The sequence below is a fragment of the Phyllobates terribilis genome, unplaced genomic scaffold (genome assembly GCF_046119375.1).
Source record: "Phyllobates terribilis strain yellow unplaced genomic scaffold, ASM4611937v1 Scaffold_12__6_contigs__length_324123572, whole genome shotgun sequence".
Classification (NCBI taxonomy): Eukaryota; Metazoa; Chordata; class Amphibia; order Anura; family Dendrobatidae; genus Phyllobates; species Phyllobates terribilis.
In genome coordinates, this window is record NW_027362772.1 from 114,000,146 (window position 1) to 114,016,993 (window position 16,848).

At 45.7% G+C, this 16,848-nt stretch overlaps 1 protein-coding gene across 4 annotated transcripts in view; it reads left to right on the forward strand.

The window, feature by feature from the left end:
- The window catches only part of LOC141172247 (C-Jun-amino-terminal kinase-interacting protein 3-like), a 394,188-nt gene that overhangs the window by 184,017 nt on the left and 193,323 nt on the right, over positions 1-16,848 (forward strand). For 3 of the 4 annotated variants that reach the window (XM_073656238.1, XM_073656235.1, XM_073656236.1), the window contains exons 6-8: positions 139-214; positions 3,402-3,510; positions 6,221-6,348. In XM_073656238.1, the coding sequence (XP_073512339.1) occupies positions 139-214; positions 3,402-3,510; positions 6,221-6,348 (313 nt within the window). The remainder of the gene's footprint in view (positions 1-138; positions 215-3,401; positions 3,511-6,220; positions 6,349-16,848) is intronic. The other variant, XM_073656237.1, reaches the window with a different exon arrangement.

Here is a 16,848-nt window from a genome sequence, read left to right on the forward strand (position 1 = left end):
CTTTCACTTTCTCTTTTTCTCTCTCTATTAATTGACTGCACTACTGCCCTGATATTACTCAACAGAACTACTTAATTACATTGTTTTTATGAACTATACCAGTAAAAATCATTTTTTTTCCCGGTACTTATCTAATAGGTTCCAACTGAAGAGTGTAAAACTGTGATCACATTCACCAGTCCACTAAGAGATGATCTGCAGCCACAAGCTGAAGGTATGGAAAGGCAGGACTATTACTGCGCTTGGCTTACTGCGATAGATAGGATTTGTCTCATATTGAAAACGCTGTACATCCACCATATAGCACATGGATTTTGAAGAGGATAGGTCTATTTGTTCTCTTCTCTATAGGCCTCTACTTTGCCACCCATGGGGCTAATGTTATCCTGTATGTTGTATACCTACAGAGAGAGTTATCTTTATGTCTGTGTATTTAACTTGTAGCTTTGCTAATTTTTTTTTTTAGTAATAAATATACTTTTGTAAAATGTCAACCACACACCTTAAAGGGAATCTGTCACCCCCTGGGCGATATCAGACCTCTACTATTGCCATACAAGTGATAGAAAAGTAAATCTATATTAACCTGTATGGCCCATAGCAGAGGTCTGATTGCAGAGAAATCTGGTTTTATAAAGTCTGTTTTGCAGACGCTTGGCGTCCGGGGGACGCTAAGCAAATCCCTCCTATATGCTTACTATTCCCCTAAATCGCCACCTCTGTGCTAAATTACCATACCCCCCCTCCCCTGCACGTCACAGGACCCTGTGACGGGCCCTGCTCTGCCTTTCCTCCCGTTCATGCGGAAAGCGCCGCTCCCATGGAGCGCACTTTGTTTCCCTCCGGCCCCGTTTGGCTGCGTACTGCACCGCAGGCTTGTATTGCGCAAGCGACGGTCAGTCACTGAGACTTCCGCTCTGCTGGCAGTATGCAGCCAAATGGAGCCGTAGGGAAACAAAGTGCGCTCCATGGGAGCTACGCTTTGTGTATGCGCGGGACACACCTCAGACCTTCACCAGACTGACTCCAGATCCCTAAACTCCTAGAGCCCGCCATACACATTAGATGGCTGTTGGCTGAAGAACGATTTCGGCCAGCATCCATCTTGGCAGACGCTCCCATACACAGGAGAACTCATTTGGCCAAGCGCTCCTCTGTATTCTTTGAGAGCGTTCTCGCCATACAACTCTGCCGGCAGCTTACCTCTGAGAGAACAAAGCGATCAGCAGTCCAAAATTGGAGATGTCGGATCAATAGTTCCCCTTACAATCAGTTATCCAGGGCCCCAATACATATTGGACTTTTGGCCGAACCCGTCCCTATTGCTGAGTTCAGCCGACATTAGTCTAATGTGTATGGGGCATTAAAGGAAATCTGTTACCAGGTTCTTGCTACCCCATCTGAGAGCAACATAATGTAGGAAAATAGACCCTGATTTCAGCGATATAGCACGAAGCAAAGCTCAGAAACTTAACCGTGCCCACGCCACAATTTTCTGTGTACATTGTATAATGACAGTGAGCTGCAAATCTCTGCTGTTGGCAGGGTTGGACCAAGTCTCACCCGGGCCCCAGTCCACGTAGTGATAATCTCCTGCTGATAAAACACTTATGTGACGCCCAGCAGCGCTAGGTATCACAAATCCTAGAAGGGTGTATTGAAGGATTCCTCCACAAGAGGCCCCCATAACCATTCACACATCTCCACCTTCCACCTCAGACCACCAGAGGGAGCTCGTTAGGGACAGATAAATAGAGAAGGTGGGGCCAGGCAGCAGTTAGTCTAGACTGGAGTTGACAGAAAGCAAACCTGTTGAGAGAGTTCCTGCAGTGCAAAAGCCTGGGAGAGGCCAGTCTGCAGTGGAGCACGTTCTAGACTCAGTTGTAGCTCAGAGAGGTGCGCTTTAGGTGTGCCGGCGCCATAAGATCGGTGAAGCGTGGCAAGCTGCCGTTAGTGTGAGTAGCCTAGTGAGGGCCCGAGTAGGCCAAAGGCAAGAGGAGAGTTAGTACATAGGGGGCAGAGGAGCTTAACTGGCTCAGCCCGAAGCAGTTACCGGACACCGGGTCCGAAGTTTACCGGGATCTCTATGACCCAGTAAGATATAACCGGAATCTCTGGAGAACTACAAGTCCCAGGATCGCTAAAGTGCTGATACGTAACAGAGCCAGGAGACACATAGGCCCACAGTTAAGGAGCGTGTACTCCAAGAAAAGGCCCTACCACAAGGTCAGCCAGCGCAGGACAGAGACAAAGTTAGGCCTAGCTCCAGGCAGGTCAGAAACTTACTACGTAGAGGCAAGAAACAGGAGGCCCAAAACCCGCTCATTGGGGAGGATCCTGACATGCACCCTTCACCCTACAGTGCTCCGGGGCGTGCCTGAATTTCCATCAGTAAAAGGTACTGAAGTGACTATTGTGTCTGTCCCTGTTCTTGCTCTGACCCGGCTCGGTCTCGCCTGTCCTGCATTCCCCGTCGTACACTGCCCTGAGGCCTAGCTCCACCTGTGGGGAGCTATACCATCGAACTGCCTTATCATCGGCCTCAGTGGACTGCGCAGAGCTGGTGATCCTCACCAGAAGCCACAGGTGGCGTCACGAACTCTAATAAACTAAACAAACCAATCATCCACGCTTTTAAGGAGCGACCCCAGGGTACGGGCCCGCGACCACCGCGACATCCCTAAAGGCCAGGCTAAAGGCCCGGGTACCGAGTCATCCCCATCCCCCTGGGCTAGTCACTTATTGTATTGAAACAGCTCACAGCCTAATAAGTGACACATTACTGACATCAGTGTCTAAGCTCTTACCTCATGCTGCCCTTAGATTACATAGCAAAAACCTGTTGACAGATTCTCCGAAGTCATAAGCCCTACTACATCTGTAGCAAAAGACTCAGTTTTATTAGTTTGACTTATCTTTAGGCTGCAGCTCCCCATCCACCTAATGTAGAAATATCTTGTTACATTTTTTAAAATCTTGTTCACTTGTCTGTCATTCATGTTTTCTGATGGCGACTCTGTTCTCCCACTGTTTGAAAATATACTTTTCTTTTGTTACCCAATGAAGATATAACTCCAAGAATACTTTGACTCTTTTTTTTGCATGAAAGCCTTTTCATAGGATTTCATGGCTAACATTGTACCAATTTAGCTTTTTTTATGAGACACACATAAAAATGCGATTAGCTATCGAAACACAGTTTGCTCTTTTTCTTGTCTGATTGTCTAAATGGGCCAATGATCAGGAACTTGTGCTCAAACAAACACACATTCTGCCGAATATCCGCCTATATCAAAGAGCTTATTACTCACTTTGTATGTGAACGCCATTGATTTATCTATTACTTTTGTGTCTTTTAATAATGCATTAGCAAAACAAATTGCTATTTGTGTGTCTTTAAGATTCTCCTGTGCTGGAAGGCCCATCAGTCGTTGATGATATCATTAATTCTACTCCAGAACTGAAGCTACACTTGGAAGCTTCTGAAGCAAGGTTAGAGTATTTATTAACGTATGTTATATAATATTCTGCTACTGTTTTGATGGAATTTATTGGGAATTGAACAGTGTTTCAGAGAAGATAGTGTTTCACTTCTCTATTCTTTCCAAAAGCAAGAGTATTACGAACTTTTTTTATTTGACTTATCTTGTAGGTTTTTGTGTGTTTAAAGCGGCTGCCACTACTTATATACTTGATGACAAATTTTTAAGATGGGTCATCAATGTCGTACCAGGGGGGGGTGGTGGGCGACATCTGGCAATGCCACCACTCAGCTGTTTCCGCTGTTGGCGGTGACCGAATGTAATCCGTTGCAGAGCTGGATAGCATAGCTTCATCAGCTGTATAGTGGTTGCAGCCAGGAACTGCAGATCCACTTCTGTTCATTCAAGTTAGGGACAGATGTGCAGTGCAGTCATCTGATTTTAACCTAACCTCAGGATAGTCCATCAATATACAATATACAAAAGAGTGGACAACCCCTTTAAATGGGTTAGAATTCCTCAGTGTCCATTTAAATACCTAGCCCATAGACGGCAATATAAATGATATTCTCCAAATGTACGTTCTCCATCATGGTCCAAGTATATATTTATTTAGGTTGTTATCTATGTGACCTATGAGTATAGACTTTGAATGTTCTACTTAATCTTTTAGGATTGCTACTTCCTATAGGTAGCACAATAGTTCTAGTCGTCTTCCTCTCGGAAGCGACAATTTGCATATTTCCCAGAAGAGCATTGCTGCTTAAAAGTCTCCTCACCTTGACATGCTTAACATGTCACTAGCCGCAAGGAGAAACGTTACCCCTTGGATCCCGGTCAGACGCCTCTCACCCAGCCAAACCAGATATCACACTTTGCACTGACGAGAGGCAGTACCCTGAAACAGTGTCTGCAAATTAAGATTCTTGGTTCTGGCTTTTATCCTAAGTCATGTGACAAGGCTCGTTGGAGAGTCGATATTGACTCTTAGGATTGCTACTTCCTATAGGTGGCAATAGAGATCTAGTCCTCTTCCTCTCTGAAGAGACAGTTTACAATGTTCTACTTACAATGTTGTGTACCGGATTCTGAGCCCTAAATGTTTTATTATGGTCTACGTTGGAGAAACAAGACAGAAACTGAAAGTGAGGATGAGGTCATAGAGCCACATAGTTAATGACAAAAAGATGCTTTTATTTGTAAGTGAACATTTTTGTACCCCAGGACAAAACACAAAAGATAAAGAAAATTGTTACATCATAAGGTATTTTCAAATCCCAGAGATCCTCAGAATACAAATTTTGGACAGGCTTTGACAGTTATCATAGGACTGAAGATAAATGCAGAATGGTGGTGGTAGCTGTGAAAAATGCTCAGAATGCTCCTCTTTTCCCAGTGACCTGGTGTCCAAGCATGAATAAATGGTTTAGACCTTTTGTTACACTGACAGGGCCAGGACTACGGATTTTGATGCCATAGGCAGATGAGGCAATTTGTGGCCGGACTTTCCCCCTGACTCGTTTATAAACTGATTTAAAGGGCTTGTCTTGAAATTTTTTTATTGATAGCCTATTTTTAGGACAGGTCATCAATATCTGATCGGTGGGGGTGTGACACCTGCACCTCTGTTAATCAGCTGTTCCCGGTGTCAGCCAGAAGTGCTGAGTTGCAGAGCTGCATAGCACAAATTGTCAACGGAATAGTGGCCGCAGCCGGGTACTGCAGATCCACCTTCTATTCACATCAATAGGGTGAGGATGTGTAGTATCTAGCCGCTGCCTCTATGCAACTTATGGAGCTGTGCTGCGGCCATGGTAGCAGGTTTAGGCCATACAGACTGGTCACAGTAACGCGATCAACATTCAGCCCTGCGTTGCGATGATCTGCATGCATTCATTGTAGCAGAACATTCTTGAGACAACCATTAATAACTTCATTGATAGCAGTCAGGGCTGCAAGTGCGGGGATTTCTGCACTTGGCGCTTATACTCGATACTGAATAAATCAAGATGTTTTGAAAATTTTCTTTCCATATTCCATAACTTGTTTGTCGATTCTATGATTTTCATAATTCTATGACTTTTTCTTCTCAGTGTTATAATTTCAATGTTGAGGAGTGTAAATGTTTGTATATACAGATAGACAGACATGTTGGGAATATATGGAATTGGTGCATTTAATTACTTCATTCATTTGGTGAAAAAATTATATCCATTTAATATCTATCTGCAAATTAGAATATAAAAATGAAGACAATTCTCCCAAAATTAGGTTGGCGTAATTCTAGCAACTGTGACTGACAACTCACTTGCTTGACTATAGTGGGTAAAGTCAAACAGAAGACGATGAGACTGGGCGAAGAATGGAGTAGGGGAGGTGGAGACTTGGTAAGTGCTTTGGCTCACCCAAAGCACTTCAGCCTCATTTACATATTTATTGAAACAGCATTTTTTTCACTTGGGAAGCAATTTTAGTTCATAAATATGACATTATGGATAACATTTGGAGAGCAACATGACTATATAAATAGTGTGATGGATAGGTGGTCAGTGCTAACAGGTTTTCCTTTAATGGCATATCTAAATGACTATGGATAATAAAGCGGTTTACTGAACAAAACAACACTTTAGGATAATTGGATTTCCTTTTTACCTTGTGTACGTTCTTATTTGCATGCACTGTTTTAGTAGTAGTATTTAATATACAAACATTTCTGTGTTTTTGTGCCCTCACTTCAGTACGCCAAAGGGTATTTCTGATCCTGAAGAGGAAGCACCTGACCGGAACAACGATTCACTTTTTGCTGAGATGTATGGAACCAGTCCAGAGTTTATTGCAGATGTCGATGAGGGTGCTGACTTACAAGGTATTTTGTCCTCTGTCTAATTTATTTTATTTTGTCCTACATCAGGGCGTTGCTAGGAATTGTAATAATTATTTTTGTGGCAAATATCATCAAATAAGTTGCCCCATCAAAATAAGTAGATGTATAGGTAGCACTAGAACATATTTTATTATGTTATTCCATCAAAAATAATTACCATACTGTGATTCAGAGGTGTAACTAGAGTCCTTTAGGCCCCGCTTCATAATTTGGACCCGGACCCCCACCAGCATGTTGGTCAGATGGAGGGACACTGTAATGATGTTCCCCGTCTTGGCCACCATCTTGTAATAATGTCATGGCCCCTTCCTGAAAGAATGTCACACATCCCAGCCTTTTCCTCTAATAATGTCCTCCATCCTGGCTCCAATCCTGTGATAATGTCCTCTATTCTGTCTCTTTCCTGTAATAAGGTTTCCTGTCTTGTAAAAATGTCCTCCATCCTGGCCCCTTCCTGTAAAAATGTCCTTCATACTGGCCCCATCCTGTAATGATGTCCACAGTCTTGGCCGCCATCCTGTAATGTCCTCCATCCTGGCCCCGTCTTGTAATGATGTCCTTCATCCTGGCCCCGTCTTGTAATGATGTCCTTCATCCTGGCCCCGTCTTGTAATGATGTCCTCCATCCTGGCCCCGTCTTGTAATGATGTCCTCCATCCTGGCCTCGTCTTGTAATGATGTCCTCCATCCTGGCCCCGTCCTGTAATGATGTCCTCCATCCTGGCCCCGTCCTGTAATGATGTCCTCCATCCTGGCCCCGTCCTGTAATCATGTCCTCCATCCTGGCCCCGTCCTGCAATGATGTCCTCCATCCTGGCCCCGTCCTGCAATGATGTCCTCCATCCTGGCCCCGTCCTGCAATGATGTCCTCCATCCTGGCCCCGTCCTGCAATGATGTCCTCCATCCTGGCCCCGTCCTGCAATGATGTCCTCCATCCTGGCCCCGTCCTGCAATGATGTCCTCCATCCTGGCCCCGTCCTGCAATGATGTCCTCCATCCTGGCCCCGTCCTGCAATGTTGTCCTCCATCCTGGCCCCGTCCTGCAATGATGTCCTCCATCCTGGCCCCATCCTGCAATGATGTCCTCCATCCTGGCCCCCTTCCTGCATTGATGTCCTCCTTCTTGGCCGCTGTCCTACCGCTGTTTTCCAAACCATTTGAAAAAAAAAAAAGACTTCTTACCTGCCCCGCTCCCGCAGTAAGCAGCGTCCTCTTCCTACACCATAGCCAGGTGGGCGGTACATTGCAATGAGGTCATAAGAAGCCTGTGACGGGCAAGTAAACGTCAAGTGCTGGCTTCTGATTGGCCGGCGACCTGCATAGCTGTTGGGGTGGCTTTCTGCACTGCATTACAATTCACTTAACTGTGCGTCCGAGGAACTGAAAATGGTGCTAAAGTTGACAGGCCCCCTTACTCCACGGGCCGGTCATGGTTGATCGCTCTGCAACCGCGATCATTACACTCCTGCCATAACTGGTTTCAAACTCCATAAATGTTCAAACTAATACCGCCATATAATGACACCATATAGGACACTGACAGAAGAGGACCTCAATATTTCCCTTTTTTGTAACTTTTGTATCAATATTTGGGAACATCCAGTCCTTCACACAAGCCACTTACCCAATACCTGCACATAGGACATAGATGTGTGGCACACAGCCCTTCTACAAAGAGCTACTGCCTTATACACAGTGTCAGGGATTCCATAACAGGGACAACACCGGGGAGATCACTCGATATCTAACCGTTGCCATCACGCTGTCAGTATTTCGTCCAGAATCGCTAGCACGCGATCCAGACTACTCGCTACGTGGATATCGGCAAGCGACCAGTGAGAGTATGGCATCACAACTCTGGGTTCCGTGTTTATGCCCTCCGTACTGTCACTGTCAGCTTCACGATAGCCCAATTATTATTATTCTCTGCCACCACCGGCTGAGTTTGAAATATAATACAGGCCTGGCCAGATGCCTGCGTTTTGGTAGCGTGTATGGCTTCTGGGAAGGGAATGATTACAGAACAAAAGAAACAGGAGTATTACATTTTATATTTAATCCAAAAGGGAGGCAGTGTTTAAGAAAAATATATACAAGTATGTTACAAAGGAAACATTAAAATACATAAGCAGTTACATAAAATAAACAGGATAAAAAGGAGAAACTTACACTCTACGATCGCTGCGACGATTCAATATAGGTGGAGGAGAGACACTCCGGTTACGGTTATCGAACAAGGTCCTCCGCTATGATGAACATACACTCCCGGGCAGAGAACACGGCTGCACTCTCAACAAACTATTTTATGCTGAAGGAAGACCCCCCTGTGATGACATCACAGGGGCTGGGCTCCACCCCTGAGATCTGTATTAAAAGCTGTTTTTTGGGATAACTTATCGTGCATTGATCCCAGAAGCCCAAAAATGATATCATATTTCCCATTATAATTTTACCTTCATGTAGAGACCATACATCGCATAGCCGTGACGTGGCGGAATAGCTTTTACATTATTTTGATCAAAATTATGTTAACTAAATACCCTTTATTATTTATAATTATTTTTGCACTGTGCGATTTACCCATTTACTTCTAGTTACTTGGGTGTTTTGCTTGTCTTTGGTTTTTCCATCGCATAGCTACAGTCTGCTATTCTGGTGTTTTTGCACTACAGCTCCCTGATTCTGTTTACAGCCATGGAAAACTACATATACATTCCTGGGCTGATTCGGTCACTAAAAATATAGGTCCCATTATTGTCAGACGCATGGAACTTACAATATTACATATTTCATATTGGAGTCGAACTGGCTATAGCTTGTGGCCCGGAATTGTTTGTGAGTGCCTTTGAACTTAACAAACGATTTCCTCTTTCCTTCAAACTTTGTCCTGGGAAAAGGTGTCAATCTATCTGAGGTCTGTGTTTAAGAGGAAATACATTTGCATTTTAGTTAGCTTGTACCAGTTCTTGGCTGTCATTTGTTTGTGTAAGGCCTTTTGGCTGTGGGTGATAATTTGCAGGAAGACAATAGATTGTCATCTCTGGACTGTGTTAATTGGGGCTTTGTGGCTGCCTTCCCATACTCCTGACAGACAGGGGGACACGCCTTCCTCCTACCTCGCCTGGTTGCGGGGCCCAACCTTCCACACCTCATGTCTACCTGGGGGTGCCGGGCTAGCTATAGGGCAGCTATGACGGGCCATGTCACAGTCCGTCGTGGCACAGGTCGGCAGCACGGGACCACTTTCCTTATGATTTCTCCCCATCCTTTCTCATCACCTCTGGAGCCGTGCTAGTCATGGGGCAGCTGCCATTGATCATGCCACTATCTGGCGTGACACGGGTCACCTGCACAGGACAACCTGCTTCCTGGTGTCCGTGTCTGCTCCTCTTGCCCATAGCACTTATACTGGCTCGCTTTAGGGGATCCTCAGCAGCATCACTGCACGGGGTGAGTTGGCTGAATTCCCCTTTACCACAACACACACTTTTATTTTTCATCACATAGACATTTTTGACAGCGGCATTACATGACGTACCAGATCTGGGAGGGTTGTCAGGAATGTATTGGGCAACCAGCCATCCCAGATCAGTTCCCAATAGCACATTAGTGTGGAGCTTCTCCGACACCCCCACTTCCTTTAACCCACTCCCCGCACCCCAGTCCAGGAAAGCTTGGGCGATCGGTATGGGATGGCGAACACCCTCAAACCCGATGACAGTCAGGGTCTTCCTAGGGATGAGCTTCTCTGGCAACATAAACTCAGGGCGGATCAGGGTGCGTTCTGCGCCAGTGTCCTTAAGGTTGACTGTGACAGCTTTGCCCGCGGTAATAAGTTTTAAGTTCTCCCGGGCCCTGCCAACCGCCCCACCCACAAAAAGAATGGCTGCAGTAGTCCCTGGGCCTCAGGTGTGGTGTTAGTCTTCTGCCTCTCCGGGCAGACAAGGCTGATGTGACCCCTTTGGTCACAAGTAAAGCACTTATGGGAGTCAAATGCAGTCCAGGTGTTGGGAGATGGGGCAGAACCCGCTGAGGGCCGGTCGGCTGGAACACTGGGGGTAGTTGTAGACCTATCCCCTTTCCAGCCGGCGGTAGCTGACTTCCGCACCTCTGGTGTGTGGTTGGCCCTCATAGGCATCAGCGATCTGGGCTGCTCTGGCGGCTTCCTTCGGCTCCCAGTCAAGCACAATCTGTCGCACTTCCACAATACAAAGATGAAGAAACTGGTCCTTCGCCATCAGATACTTCAGGTCATCAAAGGTGGTGACTGACAGTCCTCGGATCCACTGCTCAAATTTGGTTCTGAGCCCATCCACCAAATCACTGTAGCTATATCATGGGGTCCACGTTGGAGGGCTCTGAACTTTTTCCGGTAAACCTCCAGAGTCAGCTGGTACTTTATCAGGGCCTGCTTGACTGCCTCATTGTCTCCATCTTTTTCTCGAGGGAGAGAAGCAAACACCTCCAGAGCTTTTCCTCGGAGCCCTGGAGTTAAGTACCTTGCCCACTGGGCAGCTGATACTACCTGCAGGCCTTTTCAAAGCCTCGCAGAAATATGTCCAAGTCCCCATCCTTTTCCATTACAGGAAAATGCTCAGGACGGGGTTTAAAGCTGTTGGACTCAGGGGTCTGAGTGGTCGAGGTCTGCAGCTGGATTCGGGGTAGCTCCAGCTGATACTGTCGCTGCTGCTCAGCAGCCTATCTGTCAGCTTGGGCGTGGCGGTCAGCAGCCTCTCATTGCTCTGCTCACTCCTGTCGGTCAGTTTTGGCCTGTTGCTCTGCTCGCTCCTGGAACTTCAGGATCAGCTGCAGTCGTTTGTCACGATCGTCTGCGGCGAGCTGCTTCATGGCCATCTGCAGGTCGGGGTCCACACTACCCTGGCTGCAGGTATGGCTGGCAATCACAGGTGGGACCCCTGCAGCAGCTCCATCTGGGCATTTGCTGACCGCCCCATCATCAGGGCTCTGCTGTCGGAAGGGCTTTGCAGCACCTTGCAACAGTTCAGCAATCATTTGGGCCTTGGTTTTGCCCGTAGGGTCAATCTGTCTGAGCTCACAAAGAGCAGTGATAGTGTCCACTGACTGCTGGTGGTACCTGGGCTCTCCACGTATAGCCATTATTGCCAAATAAAAGATAGGACAGGAAAACAAGAGAAGGGAGGGGATGCAACCGCTTCACGTACAGTAATGTCCCAGATAAAAAATATTAAAACACGGAGTCTGATTTCTTAAAACTCTGAACAGAATTCTCGCAAGAACTGTGCAAGTTTTCAGTGACAAGAATGATTGCTCAATGCAGTCACTGATGTTCTGTAATATTCCACTGCTTGCCACCAATTTGTCAGGGATTCCAACACAGGGACAACATCAGGGAGAGCAAGCGATATCTCACCGTTACCGTTGCCGTCACGCTGTCAGTATTTCATCCAGAATCGATAGCACGCGATCCAGACTACTCGGTACGTGGATATCGGCAAGCGACCAGTGAGAGTATGGCATCACACCTCTGGGTTCCGTGTTTATGCCCTCCGTACTGTCACTGTCAGCTTCACGATAGCCCAATTATTATTATTCTCTGCCACCACCGGCCGAGTTTGAAATATAATACGGGCCTGACCGGACGCCTGCGTTTTGGTAGTGTGTATGGCTTCGGGGAAGGGAACGATTACAGAACAAAAGAAACAGGAGTATTAAATTTTATATTTAATCCAAAAGGGAGGCAGTGTTTAAGAAAGTATGTTACAAAGGAAACATTAAAATACATAAGCAGTTACATAAAATAAACAGGAAAAAAAGGAGAAACTTACACTCTACGATCGCTGCGACGATTCAGTATAGGTGGAGGAGAGACACTCCGGTTACTGCTATCGAACAGGGTCCTCCGCTATGATGAACATACACTCCCAGGCAGAGAACACTGCTGCACTCTCAACAAACTATTTTATGCTGAAGGAAGACCCCCCTGTGATGACATCACAGGGGCTGGGCTCCACCCCTCAGATCTGTATTAAAAGCTGTTTTTTTGGGATAACTTATCGCGCGTTGATCCCAGAAGCCCAAAAATGATATAATATTTTCCATTATGATTTTACCTTCCTGTAGAGACCATACATCGCATAGCTGCAGTCTGCAATTCTGGTGTTTTTGCACTACAGCTCCCTGATTCTGCTTACAGCCATGGAAAACTACATACACATTCCTGGGCTGATTCGGTCACTAAAAATATAGGTCCCATTATTGTCAGATGCATGGAACTTACAATATTTCATATTTGAGTCTACCTGGCTATGGCTGGTGGCCGGGAGTTGTTTGTGAGTGCCTTTGAACTTAACAAACTAGTTCCTATTTCCTTCAAACTCTGGCCTGGGAAAAGATGTCAATCTATCTGAGGTCTGTGTTTAAGAGGAAATACATTTGCATTTTAGTTAGCTTGTACCAGTTCTTGGCTGTCATTTGTTTGTGTAAGTCCTTTTGGCTGTGGGTGATAATTTATTATTATTATTGTTATTATTCCATGTCGCTTTACATGTGAAAAAGGGGTATACATAGCAAAAACAATTACAATAATCTTAAACACAATGTGACAGTGACTGGTACAGGGGGAGCGAGGACCCTGCCCGTGAGGGCTCACAGTCTACAAGGGATGGGTGAGGATACAGTAGGTCAGGGTAGAGCTGGTCGTGCAGCGGTGGTTACTGCAGGTTGTAGGCTTGTCGGAAGAGTGGGTCTTCAGGCTCCTTTTGAAGGTTTCCATGGTCGACTAGAGTCTGATGTGTTGGAGTAGAGAGTTCCAGAGTAGGGGGGAAGCATGGGAGAAATCTTGTATGCGATTTGTGGGAGGAGGAGATAAGAGGGGAGTAGAGAAGGAGATCTTGTGAGGATCGGAGGTTGCGTGCAGGTATGTAACGGGAGACTAGGTCAGAGCTATATGGAGGAGACAGATTGTGAATGGCTTTGTATGCCATGGTTAGGGTTTTGAACTGGAGTCTCTGAGCAATGGGGAGCCAGTGAAGAGATTGACAGAGAGGAGAGGCCGGGGAATAGCGGGGGGACAGGTGGATTAGTCAGGCAGCAGAGTTTAGGAATTATTGGAGGGGTGCAAGAGTGTTGGAAGGGAGGCCACAGAGCAGGAGGTTGAAGTAGTCAAGGCGGGAGATGATGAGGGCGTGCACTAGTGTTTTTGCAGATTCATGGTTGGGGAATGTGCGGATGCGGGAGATATTTTTGAGTTGGAGTCGGCAGGAAGTGGAAAGGGCTTGGATATGTGGTTTGAAGGAGAGTTCAGAGTCCAGGGTTACCCCAAGGCAGCGAGCTTGAGGGACTGGGGAGAGTGGGCTGCCATTGACGTTAATAGATAAGTCAGTTGGGGTAGTTGAATGAGATGGCGGAAAGATGATGAATTCTGTTCTGTCCATGTTAAGTTTTAGAAATCTAGCAGAGAAGATGGATGAAATAGCCTAAGGACATTGTGGGATTTTGGTTAGTAAGGAGGTGATATCGGGTCCAGAGAGGTAGATCTGTGTGTCATCAGCATAGAGGTGATACTGAAAGCCGTGAGACTCTATGAGCTGTCCCAGGCCTAAGGTGTAGATGGAGAAGAGCAGCAGTCCTAGAACTGAACCTTGGGGGACACCGACATATAGGGGGCGAGATGAGGAGGTGGTGTGTGAGTGGGAGACACTGAATGTCCTGTCTGTTAGGTATGAGGAGATCCAAGATAGGGACAAGTCTATGATGCCGAGAGATGAGAGAGTTTGTAGTAAGAGGGAATGGTCCACTGTGTCGAAGGTAGATGACAGGTCTAGGAGGAGGAGGACAGAGTAGTGTCGCTTAGATTTGACAGTTAGTAGGTCGTTTGTGACTTAAGTCAGTGCAGTTTCAGTAGAATGGTGCGGTCGGAAACCAGATTGCAGGCGGTCGAAGAGGGAGCTGGAGGAGAGGTGGGAGGACAGCTCAGAATGGACATAGTGTTCCAGTAGTTTTGAGGCATAGAGGAGAAGTGATATGGGGCGATAGCTAGTCAGAGATGGTGGGTCAAGGGAGGGCTTTTTGAGGATGGGTGTGATTTAGGCATGTTTTAAGCATGAGGGGAAGACACCAGTTGTTAGTGACAGGTTGAAGAGGTGGGCTAGGGATGGGATGAAGATAGTGGTAAGGTTTGGGATGAGGTGGGACGGGATTTGCAGGAAGACACTAGATCGTCATCTCTGGACTGTGTTAATTGGGGCTTTGTGCTGAGCAAAAGGGGAATAAGGGAGGAATGGTCAATATTTGGGTCAGGGAAATATGGAACTGGAAGAAAATTTTCAATATTGCTCAATACTTCCCTGACACACAGTTACACATAAGACACACATTGCTGATATATGGCAGCCCTGCACACAAATGATCGCAATGCCTCACACCTAGTACACATGCTGCAGGCACAGCACACATTCTACATTCACACCTCCATTGTACACATCAGTGTGCTGTCTGTTTCTTAAATGTATTGGAGAAAAATATACGACACCTTGTGTAATATGCTTGGGGTGGGGACTCTCTTCCTTGCGAGGGTTAACAAAGCGCTGCACACCTTATGTAAGTAATAAGGTGTGGTAAGAAGGGGGCTTCTATTGCCGCTGCCCAAAACTAAAACTTCAAATAGAGAACATTTTACTGCACAGCCGTCTCTTCAATGAGCCTTCCATTTCCTTTGCATGACTGACCGCTAATTCGATGTCCACTAGCGCCCTCAAGGTGTTTTTCCATAACACAGTACTTTTGTTTTTTAAACGCACAGCACACAGACCCGTAGTTTCATTGAGTCATGCACACATTTGTGTAAAATAACTGATCCATGTCTGATCTGCAAGTCTCTGAGCTGGTCCTATTCTCATCAGTTTTGCTATTCAGACTTTGCCATTAAAGTCTATGGAGATAAAACAGATGAAAACTGGAAGACATAACTGTGTACTTCAATGTTTCATCTGTTTTTAACTGATCCCTTGCAAACAGTGGATGGATAGTTGTCGCTCGATGGTTTCCCTCCTTCAGGTTATAAAAAAGCATGAGAAAAAAAAAACTGACACGAGAGAAAAATGGCCCTTTTTTGATAGATCTAAAAGCTGAAACACATGGGTGATTTTAGCCTTGTGTCAGTGACACGTGCTGCACACACTGTGTCTGCAAACACATGTCTCCATAGCCCTGTATATAGCATATGTGGACTTTCTCTTTCCATTTGTAGTTATTAAATTGATTGTCTAGGTGTTTGTATAATACATGAAGACCTACCATACAGACCCGTTCTATGGCTCCCATCCAGTCTAGGATTACACAGCAGTGACTAGTGCAGCCAGTCTAACTCCAGGGGCCGTGCTCCTTACCAGTTACCACACTGCCAGATCCTACAGATCATTGTTGAGGGTAATTCTGTCATCGAGCTTGTGGCTGCACCACCCTGTGAGCGAGACACCAGTCATTCAGAAAAGCGCAATATTGTTATCTTGTAGTCTTATTTGGAGATCTCTCTTACACCTGGACTGTCTGATAATATACTTTCCACCAGCTGTTGCAGACATTATTTGCACTGGTATAAAGGGCACCCATTCCACTTCCCTCTCTGCTAACTGTCCTTCACCTGAATACATACTGCTGAGGCAGCAGCTGACCTTAGGAGGCTGCTCAGCCCCATAGAGAAGTTTCCTGGTTGTAAGGGGAGATGGTGACACAACAAAGTCTTCCCCTCCTCCTCTTCTGTCTCCTCCTTTCTTCTTCCACTTGCCAGGACTGGGTGAGTCACGCTGCTGGGTTCCAGCTCCTGAGAGGTTTCATACCCACTGGATGTGGGATGATTGTTTAATGCTGCCATCTGCTGGATATACGGATTCTGTCTGAACTAAAACCAACAAGGATTTCTTACAGTCACACTGCCTGCTGACTGTAACCTCCCACACTGCAGCAGGTCCCCACAAACTGGTTGCACAGGTGGTAGGTCCACCCAACAGACTGAGTAATACCACTAATAATCTCCGACTGCGCCAAAAAGAGAAGAAAAAGAAGTGCAAAAAAATAGCACTGTCATGAGAGCATTGTTAACCCCTTATTGACTAGGCCTAAAAAAAATTACAAAAAAAATTTTGGTGGCCAGCCAATTTTTTTTTTCTGTTTGTGTCTTCACATTTTAGCATCCATAACTGCGAATAATTACTTTTTTAACTGATGAGGCAGTATGAGGCTTTGTTTTATGTAGGAGATACTGTAATAATTTAAGCTGCTGTTCTGGGGTTCTTTTAAATTACTGTGTAACTTATTTAATTTTATTTTTCAATACAAATGTAAAAAAGTGATTTTTTCTTTCTTTTACTGTTCACATTTACCTCCAAATAAACGGTTGAAAGACTCTGATTATTATGGTCCTGTGGATTCTGAAAGGGAACCTCACAAACTTTTACTCCCCCAAACCATTAATGTCTGTGTAGCACTTTTAAAGATGAGCA